At 43.7% G+C, this 25,714-nt stretch overlaps 1 protein-coding gene across 1 annotated transcript in view; it reads left to right on the top strand.

The window, feature by feature from the left end:
• The window catches only part of LOC138768731 (urokinase plasminogen activator surface receptor-like), a 42,878-nt gene that overhangs the window by 685 nt on the left and 16,479 nt on the right, over nucleotides 1–25,714 (top strand). The window contains exons 2-4 of the mRNA XM_069946687.1: nucleotides 9,007–9,115; nucleotides 9,717–9,912; nucleotides 21,564–21,689. Of these exons, the coding sequence (XP_069802788.1) occupies nucleotides 9,007–9,115; nucleotides 9,717–9,912; nucleotides 21,564–21,689 (431 nt within the window). The remainder of the gene's footprint in view (nucleotides 1–9,006; nucleotides 9,116–9,716; nucleotides 9,913–21,563; nucleotides 21,690–25,714) is intronic.

Below are 25,714 nucleotides of genomic sequence, written 5' to 3'. Positions count from 1 at the left end.
TGTTACTATGTATAATTGTTCCTCATAGACAGGTGAATGAAGACTTCTCTTCACCTTTTTCTTCTTCATTTATTCCCCAGTATAAGATGACTTTCTGGATTTCTCAGCGGGGGTTTGTTATCTGAATATTGCAGGTGAACTGCGGACTGTGTCATGTAGATGTACAGGATGTGCTTGTTAAAGTTAATAAAATCCAGTGTGAGTCACTGCAGTCTTCATATACTTGTCACATCTATAAATAATTAGAAGATTCTGGCAGTAACTGACTTTTAAGATGGAGCCTCAAGGGTTCGGTGTATGCGAAGAACTTTCTCTATCAACTTAGTTATGCATCATGTGGCCTGTAAACTCATATTCTCACATTAAAACTGGGGTATAAATGGCGCTGTCATATTTTTTTTTGTCAAATTAATATTTTGAAATAAAAAATAAAAATGAAAAATTGAAAAAGAAGTTAAATATGTTATACGAGTCTTCACATGGCTAAACTACTGGGAATAAATGGGTCTACGCAAGTGAATAGATATAGTTTACTTAAGTGATAAAGACAAAGCAAAAAGTTCAACAAGAAAATTAAAGCATCAAGAGCGACAAGATACACAGATGTGACCGTAAGATTTACTTGGCTATAACGTTTTAGAAGAACTTAGGGGGGGGGGTCTCCATTGGATATCCAATGGTGCACCAAATGACTATGCCGACTATGTTATGTCTATGGAGGCTTCTCAACCCCAATGGATGATGTTGAGAAGGCAGTCATGTGATTGACGGACACATGAGCCATGACTCTTTTTACTGGCCAAACTTCATGTGTCTCTTTTTTTCAACCAACAAAAGACTAAAAAGCTGCCCTCAGGAGACTGGACCTGGATTTCATATAAGTATTAGGCTGGGTTTATGCTACATGAAACACCGGCTGGAGCCGCACTCTCCATCATGTCACCTGTCAGGCTTGTGCGGCTGCTATTCAATGAATAGCGGCCGCACAAAACTGACATGTCAGTGTTTTTGTGCGGTCACTAGGGATCCCGGCCGGAGCGTATACTATGTGCATACAGTCCAGCCGGCATTCCCTCAGACTGCGCTGCACATAACTTTTGTATTAATCACAGCAGTTGTTGCAAATCGGCAACAACGGCTGTGATTAATACACAACTTACAATGTGTGAACATGGCCTAACTTTGTTTTACAGCATGATGACTAAAAAAATGCATGTATTTATCTATGTGATGTGATATGTTTATATCACATCTACTGATTTAGATTTTGAAAGTTATAATGACAAGTACGCTTTAGCTTCACACGAACAGACTCGCTGCGTATTTATCGATGCGAGATTCTCGCACATAAATCCACAGTGATACTGATTGCTATCAAGCCAATGTATGTGTATTCTCGCTGTGTGTTTGGTGCGATTTTTACATGCGAGTTTTGATTTTCACAGGCAAGTTCAACACCACAAAAAACGCAGCTACTTTCATGTGAGTTTGATGCGAGTTCTGTGCGAGTTTTACGCAGCGAGTCTGTACGTGTGAACAGACCCTGAAAGGGAACCAATCCTAACTTGGTGAAAGAGCCTTATAGGAGGCATTACACAAAACCATATGGTGCTCTAGTATACTGCTCACCTACTCCTCTTACCAAGTCCCTATTAAATACTCAGATCTCTCCTATAAAGATTAGGGTGCCCCATTCAAATGCACAGTTTCTGCTTTTGCTGTGACTTTGCAGACAAACCACAGAAAATTGTGAGACATTATATAACTCGCAGCTTCTGTTTTCATATGTTTTCTTCCTCATTTAAATAATTGGAGAAAATCCCCACCAAAAGTCATGCAAATATATAATGTGACAGCTGAGGTCATAAGAATTGTACAAAGAGGACGAGCAATAAAAATAGAGATATATGAAGAGAAAAGGCGTTTGAGGGTGGTGTATGGGTGTGCCCTAAAAACACAGACGTGCTGCGCAAACTACAAAAACATCTAGAAAAATAGGGCAGAAAGCACCTGTGTGACTTTCAATAGTTGTATGCTGACTATAGGCTGGTGGATGAAGACTCTCAGCAGAGTAGGGAGAGAGGGATAAGCAGCTGACAAAAACCTCTGGAGACTGTGCATAGAAACCTCCTGCCCAATCCTTCTTCTGCTGCCACCATCTATTGGTAGATCTTGTTGCTGTAGATGCTGTTAGCCATCATTCCACTTGGTCAATGTGCTTAGGAAGAAAGCCACTGCCAGTTCCTTCAGGTGCCTTTAATCCACCCCAAAGCCAGGGCCGGCTCCAGGTTTTTGCTGGGCCGGGTTGCCTGGGTGATTGCTAGTTTGTCCGGGCAGCCCATAGAGGGTAGCAGTGGTCTGCTGTCCCTGCTCTCCTATTTCACGGAGTGACGGCAGCAGATTGCTGCTACCACAGTCGTTTATCTTTCAACATGTTGAAAGACAATCGACTGCAACAATCAGTCAACACCGTTCATGTCGGCTGATCAATTCCTTCTATTACACAGGACGATTATTGGCCGTAATGGCCAATATCGACCGAATATGGATGGTAATCGTTCCGTCTAATAGGGCCTTTACTGACACCGACACACACACACATTACTAAATGGCACATAAACAGTATTGACTGACACACACACTTATTACTGACAGACTAATACACACGATACTGGCTGACATACTCCCACACACATTAAGCACTTACAGCTCAGTCTAATCCCTCTTCCTCTCTGCTTGGCTGATCTCCAAACTGTAATTTTGAGGACCTGCTAGTCATGTGATCAGGTCCTTCACATCTCTTTCTCGTTTTCTCTCTCTCTCTCTCTCTCTCTCTCTCTCTCTCTAAACATCTACCATTAGGGAAGAGTTGGAAAACCCTCATACACATTAGATAGTTGGCCAGTTCTGCCGAGACTGAAAGATTTGATAGTCGCTTGTCTGTCCGACAAGCTTAATATATGGTCAGCCATAGTCATGGAGAAAGTAAAGTCACTGTCACCAAATAGCTAAAATATTTTAATGGTGCCGCTGCACGTCTTTGAACAAGAAGATCAGGTATCATTTTTTTGTCTATTGCGGGACACACCAAAAAATCGACTCATTTCGAGACATTCTTGACATTGAGATGCCAGGGCGAGATGGTCTTAAATCAACAAAGGCTGGTCCTGTAGGACATGGACAGACATGGCTTGGGAGTGGAGAAATTGCAGGTGGTAAAATAGGAGGAGAGGGAGGCCTGCCATTCATCTATGGAATGTATTGTTTGTTTAGTCTATAGTAAGTTCACAATTAGCACAATACCACCAAGGAGCATTGTATTGAGTCACAAAGCATTGAATGACATTGGTTTCTCTAGTCTCCAAAGCCACTGGTAAGTGCATAAGGGTTCAAGCTCAGTAACAATCTCCATAGCCCCATCACTCTGGACACTGGCAAGGGGCCCAAATTATGAATCACTATCCTAACTGCCAGTGAGTTTGGCCAACACCATATGGAGTTTGGCAGTCACCCAACTCTCCACCAATATGACCTGTTGAAAAATGTCAAGCGTGCTGGATTTTTGCCACCTGACCCTTTTGTTCTTAGAAGCATGAGCTAGCATGATTTGTTTTACCATTCCTAAATGGAATACATGAACAGTTAGTCATATATGTGTATGGGGAGGATGGGAGAAATAACTGTTGGCTGAATAAACATTCAAAAGATAGTTATTAGAAATGTATATCCGCCTTTCCCTCAACATCCGAGTAATCAATAACCAATATCTTGTTAAAGTCTTAAGGGCCTTTTACACAGGAATGCATATTCCCGACAAAATAATGAATGATCATGTGTGGAGAAATAATGTATACAGTTTGTTATTTTCTTTACGGATTCATCAGCCGTCAGCTGTGCATCACTTCTACACATAGAGATGTGCAGTTGGCGGCCAATGATTTTAGGTTCTTTATTACACGGAATGTTAGGGCCCTATTCCACGGGACCATTATCGTTCAGATTATTGTTAAGTCGTTCGAATCTAAGCGATAATTGTTCGGTTGAATAAGAGTTAACGAGTAACGACCGAACGAGAAATCGTTGATCATTTAATAAGACCTGCACCTATTTTTATTATTGCTCGTTCGCAAATCGTTCGCATTGAATAAGACGTTGTTCGGTCGTTCGCAGTAGTGACGAACGCAATAGTGACGACAAGACAACCGCAAGAACGATCATAAGTAACGATTATCGTTCCATGTAAATGGGTGAACGATTTCAGGTCTTTCGCAATAGCAGTCGTTTTTATTGTTTATCGTTAACGATTATGCGAAAGATAATCGCCCCGTGGAATAGGGCCCTTAATCTCCAGAGTCTGCCAGATTTGTCAGATTATCGCTCTGTGTTATAGGGCCCTAACAATGGTGTCTAAATCGAAATTTGGAAGCATCACTTAAGAAATCTCTGGACCATGTAGACAAAATAGACATGGAAAATAGTACTTTGTTGAAGCTTTTACATTTCTTTTGCAAGGTAAACATATCAGGACGGAAGTTGTATGGAATGAAGTGCACCAGTATAATCCAGGGGCATCCTTTGGACTGTCTTGAACGAAGTACGTAAAGTCTGCATTTCCTTATGGCATTTTCACAGCTTTTTTTTTTCCTCGCTTAAAACTTATATAAAAGAATGAGAAATATGAAGTGCACTCAAGTGTATGCAAGCGAAAAAACTGATTTTTGTACAAATCATGTACTTTTCACAAAAATCTGTGCCTTTTCCCTGATGTAAGCCCTACCCACCTGATAGAAACGGCAAAACGGGAAAGAGCCGTGGCCTCGTCCCGTGCTTGATTTATCATGGTTTACACCGGGAAACCGCCATAAACCATAGCAGAAATTTACTGCTGCCCCGGAATTTGACAATTCTGGCATAAAATTCTATTGGCCTACCTGGAAAGACCATGAAAACTCACCTTAAATGAACACTTCCTTCCCTCTCTGAATGGATCAGTGAACTCAGAGGGATAGGAAGGATAGAGGAAATAGTCGCTGAGGCCCATGATTGTTCTGATTCGACAAGATTTTGTTTCCGTGGACGCTTTTTATAGATTCTGAGGAATTCTCACACTAACTCGGGTTACTAATAGCCTCCCTGTGAGTAGCAGGGTCTTATCTGGGTCTACATAAAACCATGCCACACCTCTCTCCAATGTCGTAGGGCTCCCTGCCCCCCCCCCCCCCCCCATTTTTTTACCGTCTATCTTTCCTTTCTATTACTTCTCCCTTCTTTTCTTCCTTCTTTACACTTAGATAAAACTGACATTAGACTGTATGCTTCCTGATTTTCTGAAGGGAACTTTCTATTCCTGTGCGCTCAGTAATGACTAAGGTTATAATGTGACTAAAGGGCCGGGACAAGGAGTTTTGGTGCCCTTATCAGAGAAGGCAAATAGCGCCCCCCCCCCCCCCAAGCTGCCCCCACATAGTCTATAGTCTCCACACATCCCCAGATAGTGTAGCCCCTACTGTGTCGATAGTGCTGGGAGTTCTAGTTCTACCTCAGCCACACAAGCCCTGTTGGGAGTTGTAGTTCTACCTAAGCCACACAGATGCATGCTGGGAGTTGTAGTTCTACCTTAGCAACACAGGCCATGCTGGGAGTTGTAGTTCTACCTCAGTCACATAGGTCATGCTGGGAGTTGTAGTTCTACCTCAGACACACAAAAGCATGCTGGGAGCAGTAGTGCTACCTCAGCCACACAGGAGCATGCTGGGAGCTATAGTTCTACCTCAGCCACACAGGAGCATGCTGGGAGCTGTAGTTCTACCACAACCAAACAGGTGCATGCTGGGAGTTGTAGTTCTAGCTCAGCCACACAGATGCATGCTGGTAGTTGTAGTTCTACCTCAGCCACACATGAGCACTAACACACACACTCCATTATCACACACACACACACACACACACACAGATACATACATATACTCACCCACAAAGCAGTAGCAGTGGAGGATAACACTGTCTTTTAGCGGACGATCAGACTACTCATCTCTCTCTGTCAGGAGGGGGGCAGGGGTTGTCTATGCACTTCTTCCCTCTTCTGATTGGCTCTGGACGTCATTGACATTGGTGACATTGGTCAGAATCTTTTCTTCAGCTCTGAGCCAAGCAGAAGAGAGGTGGAGAGCAGGTCCTGCCGCTGCGGGGCTGGAGCCTTCAGCAGCTGTGGGGCAGAGCGGGGTAGGGATGCTGCCATGGGTGAGGTTTACTTAAGGATACATTGCGCCTTCTGTAATTCAGCAGGAGATGGCACCCTAGGCCATCACCTACCCTGGCCTACTCTTTGTCCTGGCCCTGCTAAAGGGGAATAAGCACATGTCCTGTATATTGTATATAGAGGTTGGGTCTAGTGAGTCCAGGAAACCTAGGCCTCGGTCCACACTGCATTTTTGCTGTTTGTTTAATGTATGAAAAAATTGATGCATTTGTGTGCATCCATTTTGATCTATTGATTTCCATTATAAAATTCAGGGCAATGATCTTTTTAGTAACACTGAATTAAGGAATAGAAATTTATTCATGTCTGTGTCTGATATTTCAGCTAAAGCTCATTCCCCTAAATACAGCTGATTTACTATACAGTGGTAACTTGGTTTAAGAGTAACTTGGATTAAGAGTGTTTTGCAAGAAGAGGTCACAGTTTTTTAAAATTGTAACTTGGATTAAGAGCATAGCTTTAGTATAAGAGCTCCCTAAACTGAGGGGTAGTGGGTGAGAGGCGTGGTCTGTAGGGTTAGCGTGGTCTACTGCGCTGTGCACTGACCTAGGAAGTCTCCCCGGACAGATAATGCTGCATGTATGTGCCCACACCTGCCATGCTCATTCCTTTACACTCAGCCATTCACACTGCTGTATAGAGAAGTTTCTGTCACTGTCCTCCTGCACAGTTCTGATTCTCACTTCTTGATTGGTCCATGCTGAACACACCCCTTCCCTATTGCTGTCATGTGACCACACAGACCTCTGACAGCAGCCCTGCTTCTCTATTCTAGCCTGTTGTACTACGCTACTGTATTACGGGGATCTGCAGTTCCATCCTGTATCTACAAACTAATGCTGTTTCTTCAGGTTTATTTATGCACTTTATATATGCACTATACATTATACACCACATGCTGATTGCTATACTATACCGTAACTTATAATATCAAATATCCAGCTGTTTCTCATTGTTCGTTCCATCTGTTCTACATGTTATTCAGAATAAGAAAATATATTATTTTGGGGTGTGGAACCAATTGTCTGCATTTCAATGATTTCTTATGGGAAATTTAGCTTTGGTTTAAGCGTGGATTTGGATTACAAGCACGGTTCCGGAACTAATTATGCTCGTAATACAAGGCACCACTGTACTACACAAATTCCATGCACAGGGTTAGTTACTAGGGGGAAAAAACACTTTTCTAATCATGTACAACTCTACAGTGGCTGAAGTGTGTATTATGAAGTTCTGCTCCAGCTGAGGTGTGTATAATGTTTGCAGCAGCTGAGGTGTGTATTATGAAGTTCTGCTGCAGCTAAGATGTGTATTATGATGTTCTACAGCAGCTGAGGTGTGTATTATGATGTTCTGCAGCAGCTGAGGTGTGTATTATGAAGTTCTGCTGCAGCTAAGATGTGTATTATGATGTTCTGCAGCAGCTGAGGTGTGTATTATGATGTTTTGCAGCAGTTGAGGTGTGTATTATGAACTTCTGCAGCAGCTAAGGTGTGTATATGATGTTCTGCAGCAGCTGAGGTGTGTATTATGATGTTCTGCAGCAGGTGAGGTGTGTATTATGAACTTCTGCAGCAGCTAAGGTGTGTATATGATGTTCTGCAGCAGCTGAGGTGTGTATTATGAAGTTCTGCTGCAGCTAAGATGTGTATTATGATGTTCTGCAGCAGCTGAGGTGTGTATTATGATGTTTTGCAGCAGTTGAGGTGTGTATTATGAACTTCTGCAGCAGCTAAGGTGTGTATATGATGTTCTGCAGCAGCTAAGGTGTGTATATGATGTTCTGCAGCAGCTGAGGTGTCTATTATGAACTTCTGCAGCAGCTAAGGTGTGTTTTATGATGTTCTGCAGCAGCTGAGGCATAAAACCACATTAAGCACATAGGCACATAGATGCTATAAAGAACTGGGAGCAATTCATATGAGTAAACCCGTAGTTGATATAAGAGAAGGATGTGAGACAAGCAGCATCTGTAGGGCCGCTTCTCTCTATATAATCCACAGGTTTTGACATCAGAATTTTGTGTTTATACAAATATTATTCACCGACATGTCAAAGTGAAGTCTCCAGCAGTACAGCGAAATAATACAACCTATCATATAACATTTATATAATGAACAATGTTTGTTTAGCCATAATGGACGTTTTGTTCATTATTTATGTTCTCACTGCATCGGTATTGAGGACACCACCACTGGCATCACAGAAATGTATTACAAGGCCAAAGAACGTCAGGACCCACAAATGACACATCACAGCATTTACTTTTTTGGGTGTAGCCCCCGTCTATAGGTCAAGTGTTCATTGCTGTAAAATTTACCATTTTTTCTGTACTATCTGCAGGGGAGGGTGGGTAAAAACCAATAAGCGAGGTGTGTCCTCCATCATCACCAAACCAGTTCTGAGCTATGTCCTCGACTCTCCATAGTGCTATTCAGCTGAGAGACAGGTGAGGACAAAGCCTCCCCCCGCACACTGACCAACATTGGCTGGGGGGAGAGAGCCTAGGGGCTGGCCTGGACACTAGGAGAGGATGGCGAAAAGCTGGACACTCTTACTACTCTGCCTACACGTCTCACAAGGTGAGTGCACTGTCCAGAACCCAAGGTACTGGGAGAGACCAGGCAGAACGTCAGTCTGTACCTGCTGGAGGGAGAACAGTGTGCAGTGTCATATGTCCATTGTAATAGAGAAGAGTCGGCTGCTTTTTGTAATGTTTGTGTTTTTTAAATCTATTACTCTTTTAGTCACAGATGTAGCAGAGCTGAGTTTATCAAGTACCGCGTTTCCCCCAAAATAAGACAGTGCCTTATATTAATTTTTACTCAAAAACAGGCACTACGTCTTATTTTCGGGGTATGTCTTATTTCTCTCCCCCCCCCCCCCCTCCCTGGAGGCAAAGAAATAAAATATCACCCCCTTTCCCCCCGGTCCTCCCTGGAATACTCACAGCCTTGCGGGACGGGTGGCAACATTCGGCAGGACAGGCAGCATTTGGCAGCGGGATGGGCAGCAGTGCGCGGCGTTGTGCATCGGGATGTGTGGCTGCATGAGTTGGGATGTGTGGCGATGTACAGAGGATGTGGGGGCCATGGATCAGGCCACCTGCGGCACCAGCAGTGAAGCTCCAAGAGGGTGGGGGTGTCTTATTTTCGGGGGGTGTCTTACTTTAGGCTAGGGGGTATGGTAGTTGGGGTTTCTTATTTTAGGAGAGCGTCTTATTTTTGGGCGAACATGGTAACACAAAAAGTAATCGCAACATAGGATGACTAGTATACTTACCATACTGCGAGCTCTTACAAGCGATACAACCATGTACGTGTATTCCAGGTGGTGGATATTACTACAAGACCTATGGATTGGTGTTCTGCAGTAGTCTATTGCTTTTTGGATTGGACTGACGGCCATCATTTGTCAAATGGTTGGATCTGTATCCGGTTGGATCTGTGTCCCTCAGTCTACACAGAACCACTTAGACAGCGTAGCCCCTCTAGCTATGCTGTCTAGCATCTGGTGCTATGCCATTTACGCCTACCCTATTAATTCCTATAGGCGTTACGCAACTTACATGACACAAGAGACTCAGTTGTTTTCGGCTCCTGACCGCATCCAGCAGGTGGAAATGGTCAAGAAGCCATCTTTGTCATTTGTGGGTACGTAACTAACAGGCATCAGTTCTCCTGCTTGGAAAACCATGGGCATTTAGAGGAATTGTTAAAGCAGGATTTGGTTGCTACTGCATTTTTAAGGATATATACTACTTAGGCTAGGTTCACACTATGCTAAAATGATGGCCGTCTTTTGAAGTGACAAACACTTTTTGCGCAATGACAGCCGTTCTTATGAAAGACATTGATGCATTGCATTATATTGGTTTATACTGCATTTTTTGGGGGAAACTTGCATGCATGGACTCTCTTAGAAACAGAGAACCAGAAAGCAGTAAACAGCTCCATAGCCATTCCAGCAGCTCATGCAGTATGACAGCCTTTCATCTCTTCAATTGCTTTCTCCCTTTAGGCATCTCTTTAGTACAGGGACACCTTCAGGCTCCCATAGGAAATAATTCAGAATGCCTGAGCTACACTAGAATATGCCCACCATTTACTATGTCCATAACACTGGTTCTGAGAAGCTCCTCTGCTGGGTCAGTCCAATACCTTGTCAGACATGTAAGAGGAAGGAAGAAGCATGGTCAGTGGCCTGTAACAATAGCAAGGAAGAATTTCACACACTTAACATACTGCACATGTCATTCGCCCTATGCTAAAAACAATGACCATGACCATGGTGACAGGTCTCATTACAAGTGATGTCTTTCATGATCAATTACCAGACAGGATTATAATGGGGGGGGGGGGGGGGGGTCGCACTGGAACGTCACAGATAAGTTTTATAGCTAAACAGAAGACTTTTCTTGTCATAGATATGATAGTGGTGGATCCCTGTGGTCATATGCTTGCTGCTGCTCCATTCCTTCAAGGGACAATGGACCTCCATTCTTGTGATTATGGGGGAACCCAGTGGTTATAAGCCCTGCAATCCTACACTTATGGAGCAGGGGCCGAGCATGCTAGCTACTACTCCATTCATTACTGAGACAAGGAACCTCTGTTTTTGTGACTTATTACCTGGTTGCGAATAGGTGCTAACTTTGAATTTTCAACAACAGACAGGTCCTTATTGAACTTCAGGAACCAAACTAGATCCTCCACAGTGGCGGCGCAGGTATAGACAGGGTAGTCAATGGTAGATAGATTAGTGGCTACCAGTAATTCTGACCCCCCAGCCAGGATAATGTTAGCAAAAAGTAAAATAAATTTATTAAAAGCAGCGACGCGTTTCGGCACTACAATCCATCAGTGCCTTTCTCAAGCCAAATACAGAGTCTCAGATACAGAGTTATTTATATACCAGGAGTACAACAAGTCTCAGCACGGCGCTTCCGGTTTCACGGGGCGCTGTGCAACCTCATACCTCAGCTTATACTATAATTCAGTAACATACAGTACACTAATCGGATCCCCCTATTACATATGTACATACAAGCAATTACATTGATGTAATTGGCTTGAGAAAGGCACTGATGCATTGTAGTGCCGAAACGCAACGCTGCTTTTAATAAATTTATTTTACTTTTTGCTAACATTATCCTGGCTGGGGGTCAGAATTACTGGTAGCCACTTATCTATCTACCATTGACTACCCTGTCTATACCTGCGCCGCCACTGTGGAGGATCTAGTTTGGTTCCTGAAGTTCGATAAGGACCTTTCTGTTGTTGTGCATTTTATCCATACTTGTGTGGAGGATCCCTGGCTGAGCTGCGGTATTGGAGTTAAGCTTGATATAGTGTTGTGCCTATAATTGTCGCACAACACTTAAAGGTGAGCACATTCTGTGATACTTTGTGCACAATTTCTTTACTACGTTATTACACTAGGAGGCGCCCTTCTCTCTTTCTTTTTTACTATAACTTTGAATTTTAGGATAACCCCTTTAAGTAAGAGGGCGAGTTACTTGAGGTTCACTTACATGATTCATCGGTTCTAGGGAAAACTATGTTCTGCCTGTTACAGGGCCTCAGCATGTCACAGGGTTTGTGTCTTTTATGTCTTTGAGTCCTGGTATCATGTATAAGACATACCATGGAAAATATGCTCGGATCCAGCACTTTCTGAAAACAACTTCAGTTTACTGAAACATCAACATGTGTCAACACTCCAGTCCCTAGAAAAAGATGTTGCGTTTCTGGCTCTTTTTTATGAAGCCCACTTATTCAGGGCTAGCTATCACATAAATGAGCATAGTATATGCTGTCCACCTCATATATACCATTAGACATAACAAAGCAGCGTTATGAACCTGTCATTTACAGCCCAGCTTTAATAGCACTTGGTTGCCATGGAAAAGAAGCCCAGTTTTATTGCTATGGTTGCTGTGGTGGTTGCTATGGGCCCAGGGGCGTAACTAGAAATGGCTGGGCCCCACAGCAAACTTTTGATTGGGGCCCCCACGCCCTCAATCGACCACTACGCCATCAACACACTCAGCTCTACACAGGTTCTGTACACCATATAAATTACAGTACAGTTATATTAAGTGACTCACAGGGGACGTCTTCTCTGATCTGAGCTGTTTCCTTTTCCTTTTCTTCTTCATCCTTCCTGGGCCATTAGAACTTCTCCGAGCCACGAATCCACAGAATCTGCCAGAGAAACATATTAGGCTCCTCACTCTGGCACCATCCTCATCTCTATACACACTGCACATCTGTATTGGCCCCTTTACACCCTTGTTTAGTGGATAGCCCTGACACTATGTGATCCCCTTATAGTATATGCCCCTCTGTGTATTCCCCTTTACTGATGCCACCCTTATTGGCCCCTTATAAATTACCCCCTGTGTTGTCCATCCCCCTTATAGATGCCCTCTCATTTGGTCCCCTTATAAATGCCCCCTTATGGTGCCCCCCTATAGATGGCCCCCTGTATTATCCCCCTATATATACCTCCCTGTATAATCCACCATAGATTGGCCCCCCTGTATTATCCCCCATAAATGCCCCCTGTATATCCCCCATAGATGGCCCCCTGTATATCCCCCATAGATTGCCCCCCTATATATCCCCCATAGATGTCCCCACTGTATATCCCCCATAGATGGCCCTCTGTATATTCCCAATAGATGCTTCCCCTTTATATCCCCCATAGATGTCCCCCCTGTATATCCCCCATAGATGTCCCCCCTGTATATCCCCCATAGATGGTCCCCTGTATATCCCCCATAGATGGCCCCACCCTGTATTATCCCCCATAGATGGCCCCCTGTATATCCCCCATAGATGTCCCCCCTGTATATCCCCCATAGATGGCCCCCTGTATATCCCCCATAGATGGCCCCCTGTATATCCCCCATAGATGGCCCCACCCTGTATTATCTCCCATAGATGTCCCCCCTGTATATCCCCCATAGATGGCCCCACCCTGTATTATCCCCCTATAGATGCCCCCTATATATCCCCCATAGATGTCCCCCCTGTATATCCCCCATAGATGGCCCCCTGTATATCCCCCATAGATGTCCCCCCTGTATATCCCCCATAGATGGCCCCTCTGTATTATTCCCCATAGATGGTCCCCTGTATATCCCCCATAGATGTCCCCCCCCCTGTATATCCCCCATAGATGTCCCCCCTGTATATCCCCCATAGATGGCCCACCCTGTATTATCCCCCATAGATGGCCCCCTGTATATCCCCCATAGATGTCCCCCCCTGTATATCCCCCATAGATGGCCCCACGCTGTATCATCCCCCTTTGCAAAGCAGATAGAAAATTAAAAAAACACAACTCACCTAACTCCCCCGTCGGCTGTCTTCTCCTCTTCTCCCGGGGGGGCGTCCTGGGGATTCCCGGGCAGCACAGGTGTCGGGCTCAGAGTGGCTCAGTGTCCGCCGGGGCAAGTACTTCCGGCGCAGGGGGCATCTCTAACAAGCACTCCTGTGCTGGAAGTACAGGCTGGGGGCGGACGCTGAGCTCACTGGTACCTGTGCTGCCGGGACGGCAATACGGTGGCAAGGGGGGGCAGCATAATACCCCTTTATGGTTTCATTGTTGTTTCCAATTTGGATATACAGATCAGGTTAGTCCATTTTAATGTATCTGATGTCTTTAAAGAGAAGTAAAAAAGGGTTACCAAAAGGGCCAGAGGTGCCAGCCACATCCATCTTCTGCCACCTGATGGGGCATTGCTCAGATAACACTATTATAAATGGCATATGATGAGGTAGGGGCCCAGTTTACATGTAGTATATAGTCAGTATTTTTAGTTAAAACTAGAATCTTACCACTATATTTTTTTACATTTTCTCTGTCAGTTATATTCTGGTTTTGACTAAAAAAAATATCAGCATCATACTGACTTTCTATACCTAATCTTATGTATAGTTTTATATGACTGTACATACAAACCTGCTCTGTGTGAACCAGGCTTAAAGGAGTTTCCAATTAAAGACACCAAAATGAAGTTCTGTACAAAAGTCTCGGACAGGTGTGGGGAATGCTGCACAGTAAGAAGCTTCACAAACAGATGTGTTAATAATTCATTTGTATCAATTACTGAAATGAACAAAAAAGAACTCTAAAACCCATTAATATTAGGTGCGACTGCCCTGTGCTTTCAGCATCAGTGTTTGGAAGGAACTCAGGGAGATTGTTCTAGAAATCTTAGAGAACTAAGCACAAGGAGGTGCTGCTCAGTTCCTTCTGTCTTTTCATGTAATCCCAGCCAGACTGGATGAAGTGAGATCAGGGCTCTGTGGTGACAATATGGTCACTTTTAGGACTCCTTGTTTACGCTGAGGACAGTTCTTACTGACATTGGATGGATGTTTGCAGTTGTTGACCTGCTGCAGAATAAAAACTTGGAGACCATTGTACCCCAGCCCCCCCGATGAACACCTATTACTTTGCAGTATTATTTTCACACCTGCCTAAAACCCTTGCACAGTACTGTATAAGTACTATAGATAGAGCTATCAGTGCCAAATCTAGCAGTATGCAACTTGTAACTCAAGGGGGCACCATGGGCCCGAGCATTCAGTGCTTGTTTACCAGTCCTACACTATATGGACACCATACACATTTGTATAGACACTGCACTGGGTAGCAAGCAATCTGTATGGATGGTGTATATGGGTACAGTGACTGGTATTACAGGACCACTATATACTAGACTACAGACTATACATACTAGAATACAGACCTTTAAAAGACAACTCCCACCAAAAGTATTTTTTAAGAAGTTATTACTTATGGAAAGTTAGACAAATTCCTAATGTACATTAATCATGGGAAATTTCCCTTAATTTAGTAGATCATGGAGACTTCAAATTCTATCAAAAACCGTGACGTCACGAATCAGGGTGTAATTCCTATGGAGTGTCCAGCGGGGGGCGCAGTATATGTAGAAGCCTATGGACTGTATTGAAGTCTATAGGAGATGTAATGTGCAATGTAATGTAAACTACACTTTATTGGTAGACTATGTTTATGGGATAATTTGGGGAGCAAGGAAATTTGCTTCCCAAATGGAGGTCACCAAGCAGGAAGGGAGAGAGGAGCCGGTGCGACTACCTCCTCCCTCCCTGCTTGGTGCTGTGGGACAGATAGACACTACTCCTCCTCCCATCATCTGCTCATAGTATGAGCAGATGATAGAAGGAGTAGTACCAGGGAGATCCCCAGCACTAAGCCCCCCCTCAGCCGACAGCCCCCACCACTGACCACACACCCGCCGCACAGCTGCCACTGCCAGTAACCTCACATATCTGGTCCCCAGCCACCCCACACAGCCGCCACACAGCCACCGCCTCCACCACCGGTAACCTTACAGATCTGTTGCCCAGCCACCCCACACACCCGCCGCCAGTAATTTTACAGATCTGTCCCCCAGTCACCCCACACACCTGCCGCCGCCAACCTTACAGGTCTGCTCCCCAGCCACCCCACACAGCCGCCACACAGCCGCCACCGGTAACCTTCCAGCCCTGCCGCCCCTGCGTCCTGTCGATTTGGTCCCGGATGTCACCCCCAGCAGCTCTCCTCATCTGGGACCATGTCGGCAGGACGCGGGGTCGGCAGTGATCTGGCAGTCCGGGATGGCAGTGAAGTGAGTTTTGCGGCGGTGGGAGAGGCTGGGGGGTTAGTGATGGGGTGGGCTAGGAGGTTACCAGCGGCGTCTGTGCGGCGGGTGTGTGGGGTGGCTGGGGGACAGATCTGTAAAGTTACCGTCGGCGGGTGTGTGGGGTGGCTGGGGGACAGATCTGTAAAGTTACCGTCGGCGGGTGTGTGGGGTGGCTGGAGGACAGATCTGTAAGTTTATTAACGGCGGACACGGCGGTTGTGCGACGGGTGTGTGGGGTGGCTGGGGGCAAGATCTGTGAAGTTACCGGTGGCGGCAGCTGTGTGGCGGGTGTGGGGTCGTGGTGGGGGGCGATGTCGGCTGAGGGGGGGCTTGGTGCTGGGGATCTCCCTGGTACTACTCCTCCCATCATCTGCTCATTCTATGAGAAGATGATGAGAGGAGTAGCAGTGTCTATCTGTCCCACTGCAGCAAGCAGGGAGGGAGGGAGGAGATAGTTAGATGCACCGGCTCCTCTCTCCCTCCCTGCTCGGTGCCCTCCATTTGGGGAGCAAATATCCTTGCTCCCCAAATTATCCCATGAACATAGTCTACCAATAAAGTGTAGTTTACATTACATTGCACATTACCTCTCCCATAGACTTCAATACAGTCCATAGGCTTCTACATATACTGCGCCCCCTGCTGGACAGTCCATAGGAATTACACTCTAATTCATGATGTCACGGTTTTTGATAGAATTTGAAGTCTCTATGATCTACTAAATTAAGGGAAATATCCCTATATGTGCATTTCCCATAATTAATGTACATTAGGAATTTGTCTAACTTTCCATAAGAAATAACATATTAAAAAATAGTTTTGGCCGAACTTCTCCTTTAAAGGGAAACACTGCAAAAAAAAGGTATTTCAATCAACTGGTGTCAGAAATGTATGCAGATTTGCAAATTACTTTTATTTAAAAACCCAAATATTCTTGTACTAACCAGCTGCTGTATGTCCTGCAGGAATTGTTGTATTCTTTCCAGTCTAACACAGTGCTCTCTGCTGCCACCTCTGTCCATGTCAGGAACTGTCCAGAGCAGGAAAGATTAAGCTTTTCTGCCCATTACATTTACTTAAATGTATTCTTACTGTACACCTGATCTGTCATGTCTGCCGTGCCAACACTATGGCCTGATATATTACAGGTAGGCCACACACCCGGAGCCATTCTTACCCAGTGTCCCTTCTTGTCCCTGTGCCCTTCCCATTGAAAACACTTGATAATTGCTTTGCACAGGAGCCTAAAAAGGAATCATCTGTATGGATACATTTACCTTCAGCACATAGATTTGTTCTTCGCCAACCTGCATGCGGCGAGCAGATAATGGCGGCGCCTTCCCATGTAATTATCGCCTGCACCCCAGCTGACGCGCAGTGCCTTGATGTTTCCCGGTGATTGAAGACTTGTTATCTCCCTTTTTAGCAATTTGTCCTTTCATATTTTACAAGCAGCATTATCTGAGGCGGCGTTGTCTGCTTCGGCTGGGCAGAGATAAGCCTGTTTGTTTCTCTGGTTATCCATAATAAATTCATTGAAGATGGAAAATTAGGGATCTTTCTGCTACACAAATTTACAAATGAGTCTGAATTTACGTATTTCTTATGGCGGAAGAAAGAAAGAACTATAAAAAAAAAATCTGCCCAATAAATCTGGGATAATTGCCGATAATCGCTGTGTTATTATAGCTCGTGATTAGCGTACCTGAAGTGCCGCGCCGTCATGGGAGGGGATGGGAAGTCATGGAGATTGTCAGGGTAGAAGCAATAAATATACATGATAGATTTCCCTATATACTCCTCAGCAATGAGTATAATATAAGCAGAGGTGAGGAGCAGATCACAGGTCACCCAGGGATAAGAGCGCAGCAGGAGAACCGTGCTTAGGGTGGAGTCAGATCTAATTTCACCCATGAGTCATCTTCTAAGAGAAACAAATGTGACGCAGATCTAGTTGATCAACTAAAGTCAATGAACAGGAGTGTTCTAGAAGTAAATGGAGGCGAGAAATAAAAGTAGATCAATAGAGAGGAGATAGATGATGGATAGACAGATAGATAGATGGGAGATAGATAGATAGATAAATAGATAGATAGATAGATAGATAGATAGAAGATAGATAGATAGATAGATAGATAGATAGATAGATAGATAGATAGGAGATAGATAGATAGATAGATAGATAGATAGATAGATAGGACATAGATAGATAGATAGATAGATAGATAGATAGATAGATAGAGTAGATGATAGATAGATGATTGATTGATTGATAGATAGATAGATGATATATGATAGATAGATAGATAGATAGGAGATAGATGGATAGATAGATAGATGATCGATAGATAGATAGATAGATAGATAGATAGATAGATAGATAGATAGATAGATAGATGATATATGATAGATAGATAGATAGATAGATAGATAGATAGATAGAAAGAAAGAAAGATAGATAGATGATAGATGGATAGGAGAAAGATAGATAGATAGATAGATAGATAGATAGATAGATAGATAGATACTCAACATATATTAAATATATAGACATACAGCAAACAATAATAGACTGCAGCACTCCAATGTCAGTGAAAATAAGCTGTTTATTCACCCATCAGCAAACAATGTGCAAACTCTCAGCTCATTAATAGAGCTAAACCAATGGTGGTTTGAGAAAAGCTCTATAGATGCGCTGAGAGGTTGCCTATTGTTTGCTGATGGGTGAATAAACAGCTTATTTTCACTGACATTGGAGTGCTGCAGTCTATTATTGATTGCTGTATTAGTACACCAGTGAAGCCAGGTGTGCACTCCTAGCACCATCTCTATTTTACTTTGGATATCTATAGCTACATAGATACTAGGTAGAAAGGCAGATAGATAAATGAATCTAGGTAGGTAGATACATGATAAATGATACATAGATAGATATGAGATGGATAAAAGGATAGATAGATATTATGTAGGAAGGCAAGTACGGTATTTGCCAGTATATAAGACGACTGGGCATATAAGACGACCCCTAACTTTTCCAGTTAAAATATAGAGTGTGATATATACTTGCTGTATAAGACTACTAGAGATGAGTGAACCGGGTTCAGACCATCCGAACCCGAACGATCGGCATTTGATTAGCTGGGGCTGCTGAACTTGGATAAAGCTCTAAGGTTGTCTGGAAATATGGATGCAGCCAATGACTATATCCATGTTTTCCACATAGCCTTAGGGCTTTATCCAAGTTTAGCAGCCACCGCTAATCAAATGCCGAAAGTTCGGGTTCGGATCGACTCGAGAATGCTCGAGGTTCGCTCATCTGTAAAGACTACCCCTCTTCCAACGCTTAAAAATTAATAAAAAAAACATCAGACAGCAGCGAAATCTGAGAGGCAGAGAAGCAGGTACAGTAATACTGGGAGGACACAAGGGCGGCCAGACAGGGGACGCCTGCAGCTTGCTTTGCCCTTCATACAGTCGCAGTTGCAGTTTTTGAGCTCCCCCCACCATATGCAGCGACCGCAGATTCTTCAGTCCGGTTCCGAAGTTTTTCAGCACTCGCCCTATAGTATGACACCCAGTGTATAAGATGACCCCTGACTTTTGAGAGAATTTTCCTGGGTTAAAAAGTAGTGTCATACGCAGGAAAATACTGGAGGTAGGTAGATAGGTAGATTGCAACAATGCAACATTGTTTGTAAAGGTTATATTTTCTACCTGTGTGGACATATATGAAGTATATTCTCTAGTATTGTATACAGTATTGTATGTATTCTCTGTAGTATCATATATAGAATTCTCCGTAGTTTTGTATAAACTGATACTGTGACTCCAGACTCCAGAGCAGGATCATCCATGCATCCATGGAGCTGTCCATCCAGGCCGGTGCTGAAGAGACTTTCCCAGCTACCTCCCCTAGAGTACAGATACAGCAGACCCCAGGCTGGCAGTGCGGCAGAGCCGAGTTAGTCATCTATCACAACTAACTATGACTAATTTCCTCCAACAATACAGAAACATAATTTTTTGGAATTTCCCCACATAAGTGACACTGATGTCCCCTATTGTTCTGATGTCTATACAGAAGATGTGAAGCATGGAATATGACGACCATGTCCATCATGAATGTTTGTGCTTGGATTCTATAACAATATAAGGCATGTAGGGCTGGGGCCGGGCCATAGTTTGCAGAATCCGCTGCTTTTGTCTCTTTAAATCTCAGCAGACGTCCTTTCATCACGTATTGTACCACAGCCTCTGCCAGGCCGCCCACTCCTTCATACTCTGAAAACAGCTTCTATTCTAGGCTCCAGGAGCAGATGTCACACCCCGGGGCCACAGGCTCAATCAGGATCATGAGGGACGCAACCACTGAACACTTCCTGCTAGAGAAAACATTTGCATTTCTACCTAACACTCCCAGAATGGCGCTGCCATCATGATGTGTGAGGATTTGTGTAATGGCGGAATACTGCAGAGATCGCTTTACTCATTTGTCTCACAGCAATTACAGAATATACGTGTCTGGTTTATGGTACTATACAAAGTAAATAAGGCTTAAAGGGGATCTCCACTTAGGATAATCTCTACTTGTTAGAAGGGTTCTTTGGCAATAAGTTTATTACAAAGTATCTATATGCTGGGACCCCTAGAGATAATAAAAATAAATAATAATAATAATACATTTATTTGTATAGCGCCAACAGATTCCGCAGCGCTAGAGATCAGCTGTAATCTGTGTGGAAACCTGACAGTAAGGGGGACATTAATCAAAAGAGGCAGATTAGCCCCTTTTTTCGCAGCGTATGCCAGACGTATACCCTGCTCACCAGATGGGCGGGCAGGGGTGGCACAGCAAGGTGGGTGGAGGCATGGCCTCCTCCTGCCCCTTGGAAACAGGAGTAATGCAGTTATACCTGCTCCGGAGCTGGTATAATTTTTTGCACAATTCCTGCACTAAGCGCAGTTCCCACAGAATAAGCTAAGGGGTGTATGCCTCTTAGTAAATCCTGCTGGGTTATCAGAGGGTGAGCCTATGAGTATGCCCATCTTAATAAATGTCCCCCTAAGTGTTCAATTTCCCTGCAGTGCCCCCACAGGGGAAATAAAGTATTACATAATGTTCATTCAAATCAATGGGTTATCTCTGTAATGCAGAACCGGAAAAGTCCCCGAGAGAGAGGGATGCTGTTTGTAGCCATTCTCCTTAGTGCCCCCATACATAGGAGCTTATCCTACCAGACAAATATCAGTAAGTGTACATTCAAAATACTGGGACATTGTATTGGAGTGAAATTTAGAAACCAGTTATGGACATAGTATGGGACAAGGGAAGGACACACAATGGAGAGATCCAAGGACTACAAATGTTATATAAGGTATTTCTGTAAGAAAAAAAAAAAGTCAAAAAGTCATCCAGAAATAGGCAACAAATGCAAACTATCCAGTGTCATTGACTGCCTAATCTTAGTTTCCCTTACCAGATCTCTTACATGTTAATGGAGCAAGGGGCTCGGATTTATGGCTGTTATCCAGTATCTGTCATAGTTATTTAGGAAACCCAATTCAGTAGAATATAAAGAATTACACAAAGGCTTAACCATGTCTGCTTCTCTCCCATAGTGCTCTGCCTGAAATGCCTACAGTGCGTTGGCACCAGCTCATCGTGTCGTATGGTAGCGAAGACGTGTTCATCCTACGAAACCACCTGCATCTCCCTGGCTTACAGGTCACTAGGTGAGACATACTGTATGTGAATGGATGCTCGATAACCAATTGGTCCCTATCAATGACTGACATATAGGCTAACAGAAAAACATTTAGGCTGTGTACAATAAAGTGACAGGATGTGTATTATTCTAAAAGAAGAAAAAAAAGAAAAAAGAAAACTTCACCATTAGCCTTGAATAAATATCTCCTACTGTCTTGTGTCTACATCTTCTATTCAGGCCTATGTGTTTCCATAGTTACAGACTACAGATATCATGTGTAGTCTGATCCCACCTTCTTGAGTTATACTTTTTATATAAGAGATTTCCGGGGCGTTCTTCTAAGGCTATGTTCACATTGCTTACATTGTTCACACTGTACACATTGGATCACTGGAGTATTTATAACCTAATACAGGTGATACACATTACATACAAGTCACCCTAATCTGTGTTACCAAACAATCATGTAATGTATATCTCCCCTAACAGATGGTGATGGGAAACGGAAGGATTGAGTTTTTGTATTTTTACACACCTGATACTTATGTTTTTACAGGAGACCCTAATCCGATTGAAAACAGATGCATGTTCAAGCAAGCTGAGTGTGCATATGTATGGGGTGAATGGGAGAGAGCTGTCAGTCAAACATGTGATTGCTTGATATAAATTGACATACTATACAATGTAGTATTAGGGCAGAATCTAGTAAATTCTGTAGAATTCTGTGGTGGAGCTCTCCGCCGCGGAATCCCGCCTGCCTCAGTGTCAAATGGCGTCTCTATGGGAGGGCTCGCGTGCCTCAACTCACCGCTCAAAGAATTGACAAGTAAATTCTTTTAGCAGAGAGTGGAGGTGTGCAAGCCCTCCAATAGAGACGCCATTTGACACTGAGGCAGGCGGGATTCCGCGTCAGAGGGCTCCACTGCGGAATTCTGCCAAATTTACTCAGTGTGAACTCGCCCTAATACTACATTTTATAGTATGTTGAGTTATATCATGCAATCACTTGTTTCCGCCATGGAGTTCTGCCGAATTTACTCAGCGTGAACTGGCCCTTACATAGTAAACATCTGTGGTGGCCAAAGTGTAACCACCCTTTGGACTGGGCCCATCAGATTGCAAGGGTGTTCCTTTTCTCTGTAGAATGGGGGGAGGGCCTCATGCAGTAGGGACCTTCTACATGTACTACTACAGTATACAGAAAGGGGTTATACTTTAACTTACCCTTCCACTGATTTGTTGTGTTCAGCACATAGTTGGCAGAAAAAGGGTTAATGCGGCTCCATAGTGCTGGAATGAGCGAAAGTATTTGGAGCATTTAACTACATCCCGCTTTCACTGCAGATTTGCTACGTCTGCAGGTCCGAATAATGGCAGATCTGTTATTCCTCCATAAATCCATCTTATGGGCATTTAGCTGGTGCCAGTTTATGCATTTTTTTCAGGTTCAATGGACCAGAGACCTGCCCGCTCATGCATTCCCCGCTCCCTCCAGCCCTTCAGCAGCCTTACACTTCATTTCACCCCAACACAAGAGACTTGCAAGTAACAAAACGGCAAATAAGGTAGAAATAATACAGGGCGAGGGATAACAGGAAGACGGTGGGGTCAGTCACTACATCCAGCAACAAGAGATAAAAAGGGGAAGAGGTCATTAACAATAATCTTGTATCATTCATGGCCAATTAATATCTTAATATATCTCTATTTCAGTTAGAGCTGTTTTACTGATACACAGCTCTAAATCCCCTACACTGACACAGTTACTTGATGGTTGATATTCAGGGGTCAATGTTTACTCTAAAGTGACACTGCTCTCCACAGGTGTAAAGGGTAAATGTTACAGCTTTCACTACTTATTTTATATCACACCTCATGGTGCTTGTTCTGGTAAAAAGTCGTTTTTATCACCTGTGGATTGGTATATGTGGGCGGGGCTTTGTGGCCTATGTGCCACATTGCTCCGCCCTATGTGCCACATCGCTTTAGGCTGGCCCTTCCAATGGCTGCTAAGGGGCGGGGCCAATGCGACGATGATGTCACAGATGGGGGCAGGGCTAAGTGGCGCTAGGGGCGGAGCGATGTGGCACATAGGCCGCGAGGCCCGGCCCACATATACCAATCCACAGGTGATAAAAAAAGACTTTTTACCAGAACAAGCACCATGAGGTATAATATAAAATAAGTAATGAAAGCTGTAACATTTACCCTTTACACCTGTGGAGAGCAGTCAAAATGCAAATAGGGGGTGACAGTGCCACTTTAAGCTCTTTCCAACATTTGAAATTCACATGGTTAGGGAGTATGGGAGAAGCTATCTCTGATCCCAGCCACTGATGGCAAATGTCAGCTACAGACAGACCTGGTGAGTATGGCGCGGACTCAGCTGCTAAACTCCAATCCATACCCAACAGGTCTAACTGCAGCTGACACCTATCATAAGTGGTCGAGATGGGAGATATCTCTGATCCTCACTGCTTAATTCCCCTACATTCTGCTGTCTATAGCCACCATGATATCTAGGGGTATATTCTCTACCCACACTACTAAGAAGGTAAGAATATTGCATTAAGACCATTACTAGGATGTTATCTACAGAAGAAAATCAGGGGCACCACAGCACATGTCAGTGATGTCACAGTAAGGGTATAATACACACAGTGATGTCACAGCACATGTCATTGACGTTACAGTAAGGCTATAATACACACAGTGATGTCACAGCACATGTATGATATGCACAGTGATGTCACAGTACAGGTATAATACACACAGTGATGTCACAGCACATGTATGATATGCACAGTAATGTCACAGTACAGGTATAATACACACAGTGATGTCACAGCACATGTATGATATGCACAGTGATGTCACAGTACAGGTATAATACACACAGTGATTCCACACCACATGTATAATATGCACAGTGATATCACAGCATGGGTGTAATACGAACAGTGATGTCACAGCACATGTATGACATGCACAGTGATGTCACAGTATGGGTATAATACGCAGAGTGATGTCACAGCACATGTATGACATGCACAGTGATGTCACAGTATGGGTATAATACGCAGAGTGATGTCACAGTACATGTATGACATGCACAGTGATGTCACAGTATGGGTATAATACGCAGAGTGATGTCACAGCACATGTATGATATGCACAGTGATGTCACAGTATGGGTATAATACACAGAGTGATGTCACAGCACATGTATGACATGCACAGTGATGTCACAGTATGGGTATAATACGCAGAGTGATGTCACAGCACATGTATGATATGCACAGTGATGTCACAGTACGGGTATAATACACACAGCCAGGTACATAAAAAGTTTCCAGGTCAGCAAGTGTGGTATAAAATTCTTCTTTATTGGTTCTCCAAATCAAAATGAATCAACGTGATTAAAGGGCTTGTCTTATTTGTGGTCACATCTTGTGTTCCATTCAAAGAGGAAGTAATAACTTTTTTCTGTATATAGCATACAAAAAGTGGGAGAAGTCTGCCTTGCATTCCACATCTGTGTGCTCCGTCATTAACAGGTCATGGGGACAGTAAAACCACAAGTATGTGGCAGAAGAAGCACGACACTATGATTTATGGCCACGCAATGCAAATGGTCCCTTATTGACTCTGCAAATCTTCTGCCTGAGGCCATAAACTTATCAAGCCTCATGGCAGATATGGCCCTGAGACATGTCTAATACAGTGATATCACACTACAGGTATAATACACACAGTGATGTCACAGCACAGGTATAACACACACGATTATGTCACAGCACAGGTATAACACACACAATGATGTCACAGCACAAGTATAATATACACAGTGATGCCACAGCACAGGTATAACACACACAGTGATGTCACAGCACAGGTATAACACACAATGATATCACAGCACAAGTATAATACACACAGTGATGTCACAGCACAGGTATAATACACAGTGATGTCAAGTATAATACACAAAGTTATGTCACAGCACAGTTATGAATACATAAGGTGATGTCACAGTACAGGTAAAATACACACAGTGATGTG

This window comes from Dendropsophus ebraccatus, chromosome 12 (genome assembly GCF_027789765.1).
Source record: "Dendropsophus ebraccatus isolate aDenEbr1 chromosome 12, aDenEbr1.pat, whole genome shotgun sequence".
Lineage (NCBI taxonomy): Eukaryota > Metazoa > Chordata > Amphibia > Anura > Hylidae > Dendropsophus > Dendropsophus ebraccatus.
This window is presented reverse-complemented; position numbering and strand designations above follow the sequence as displayed.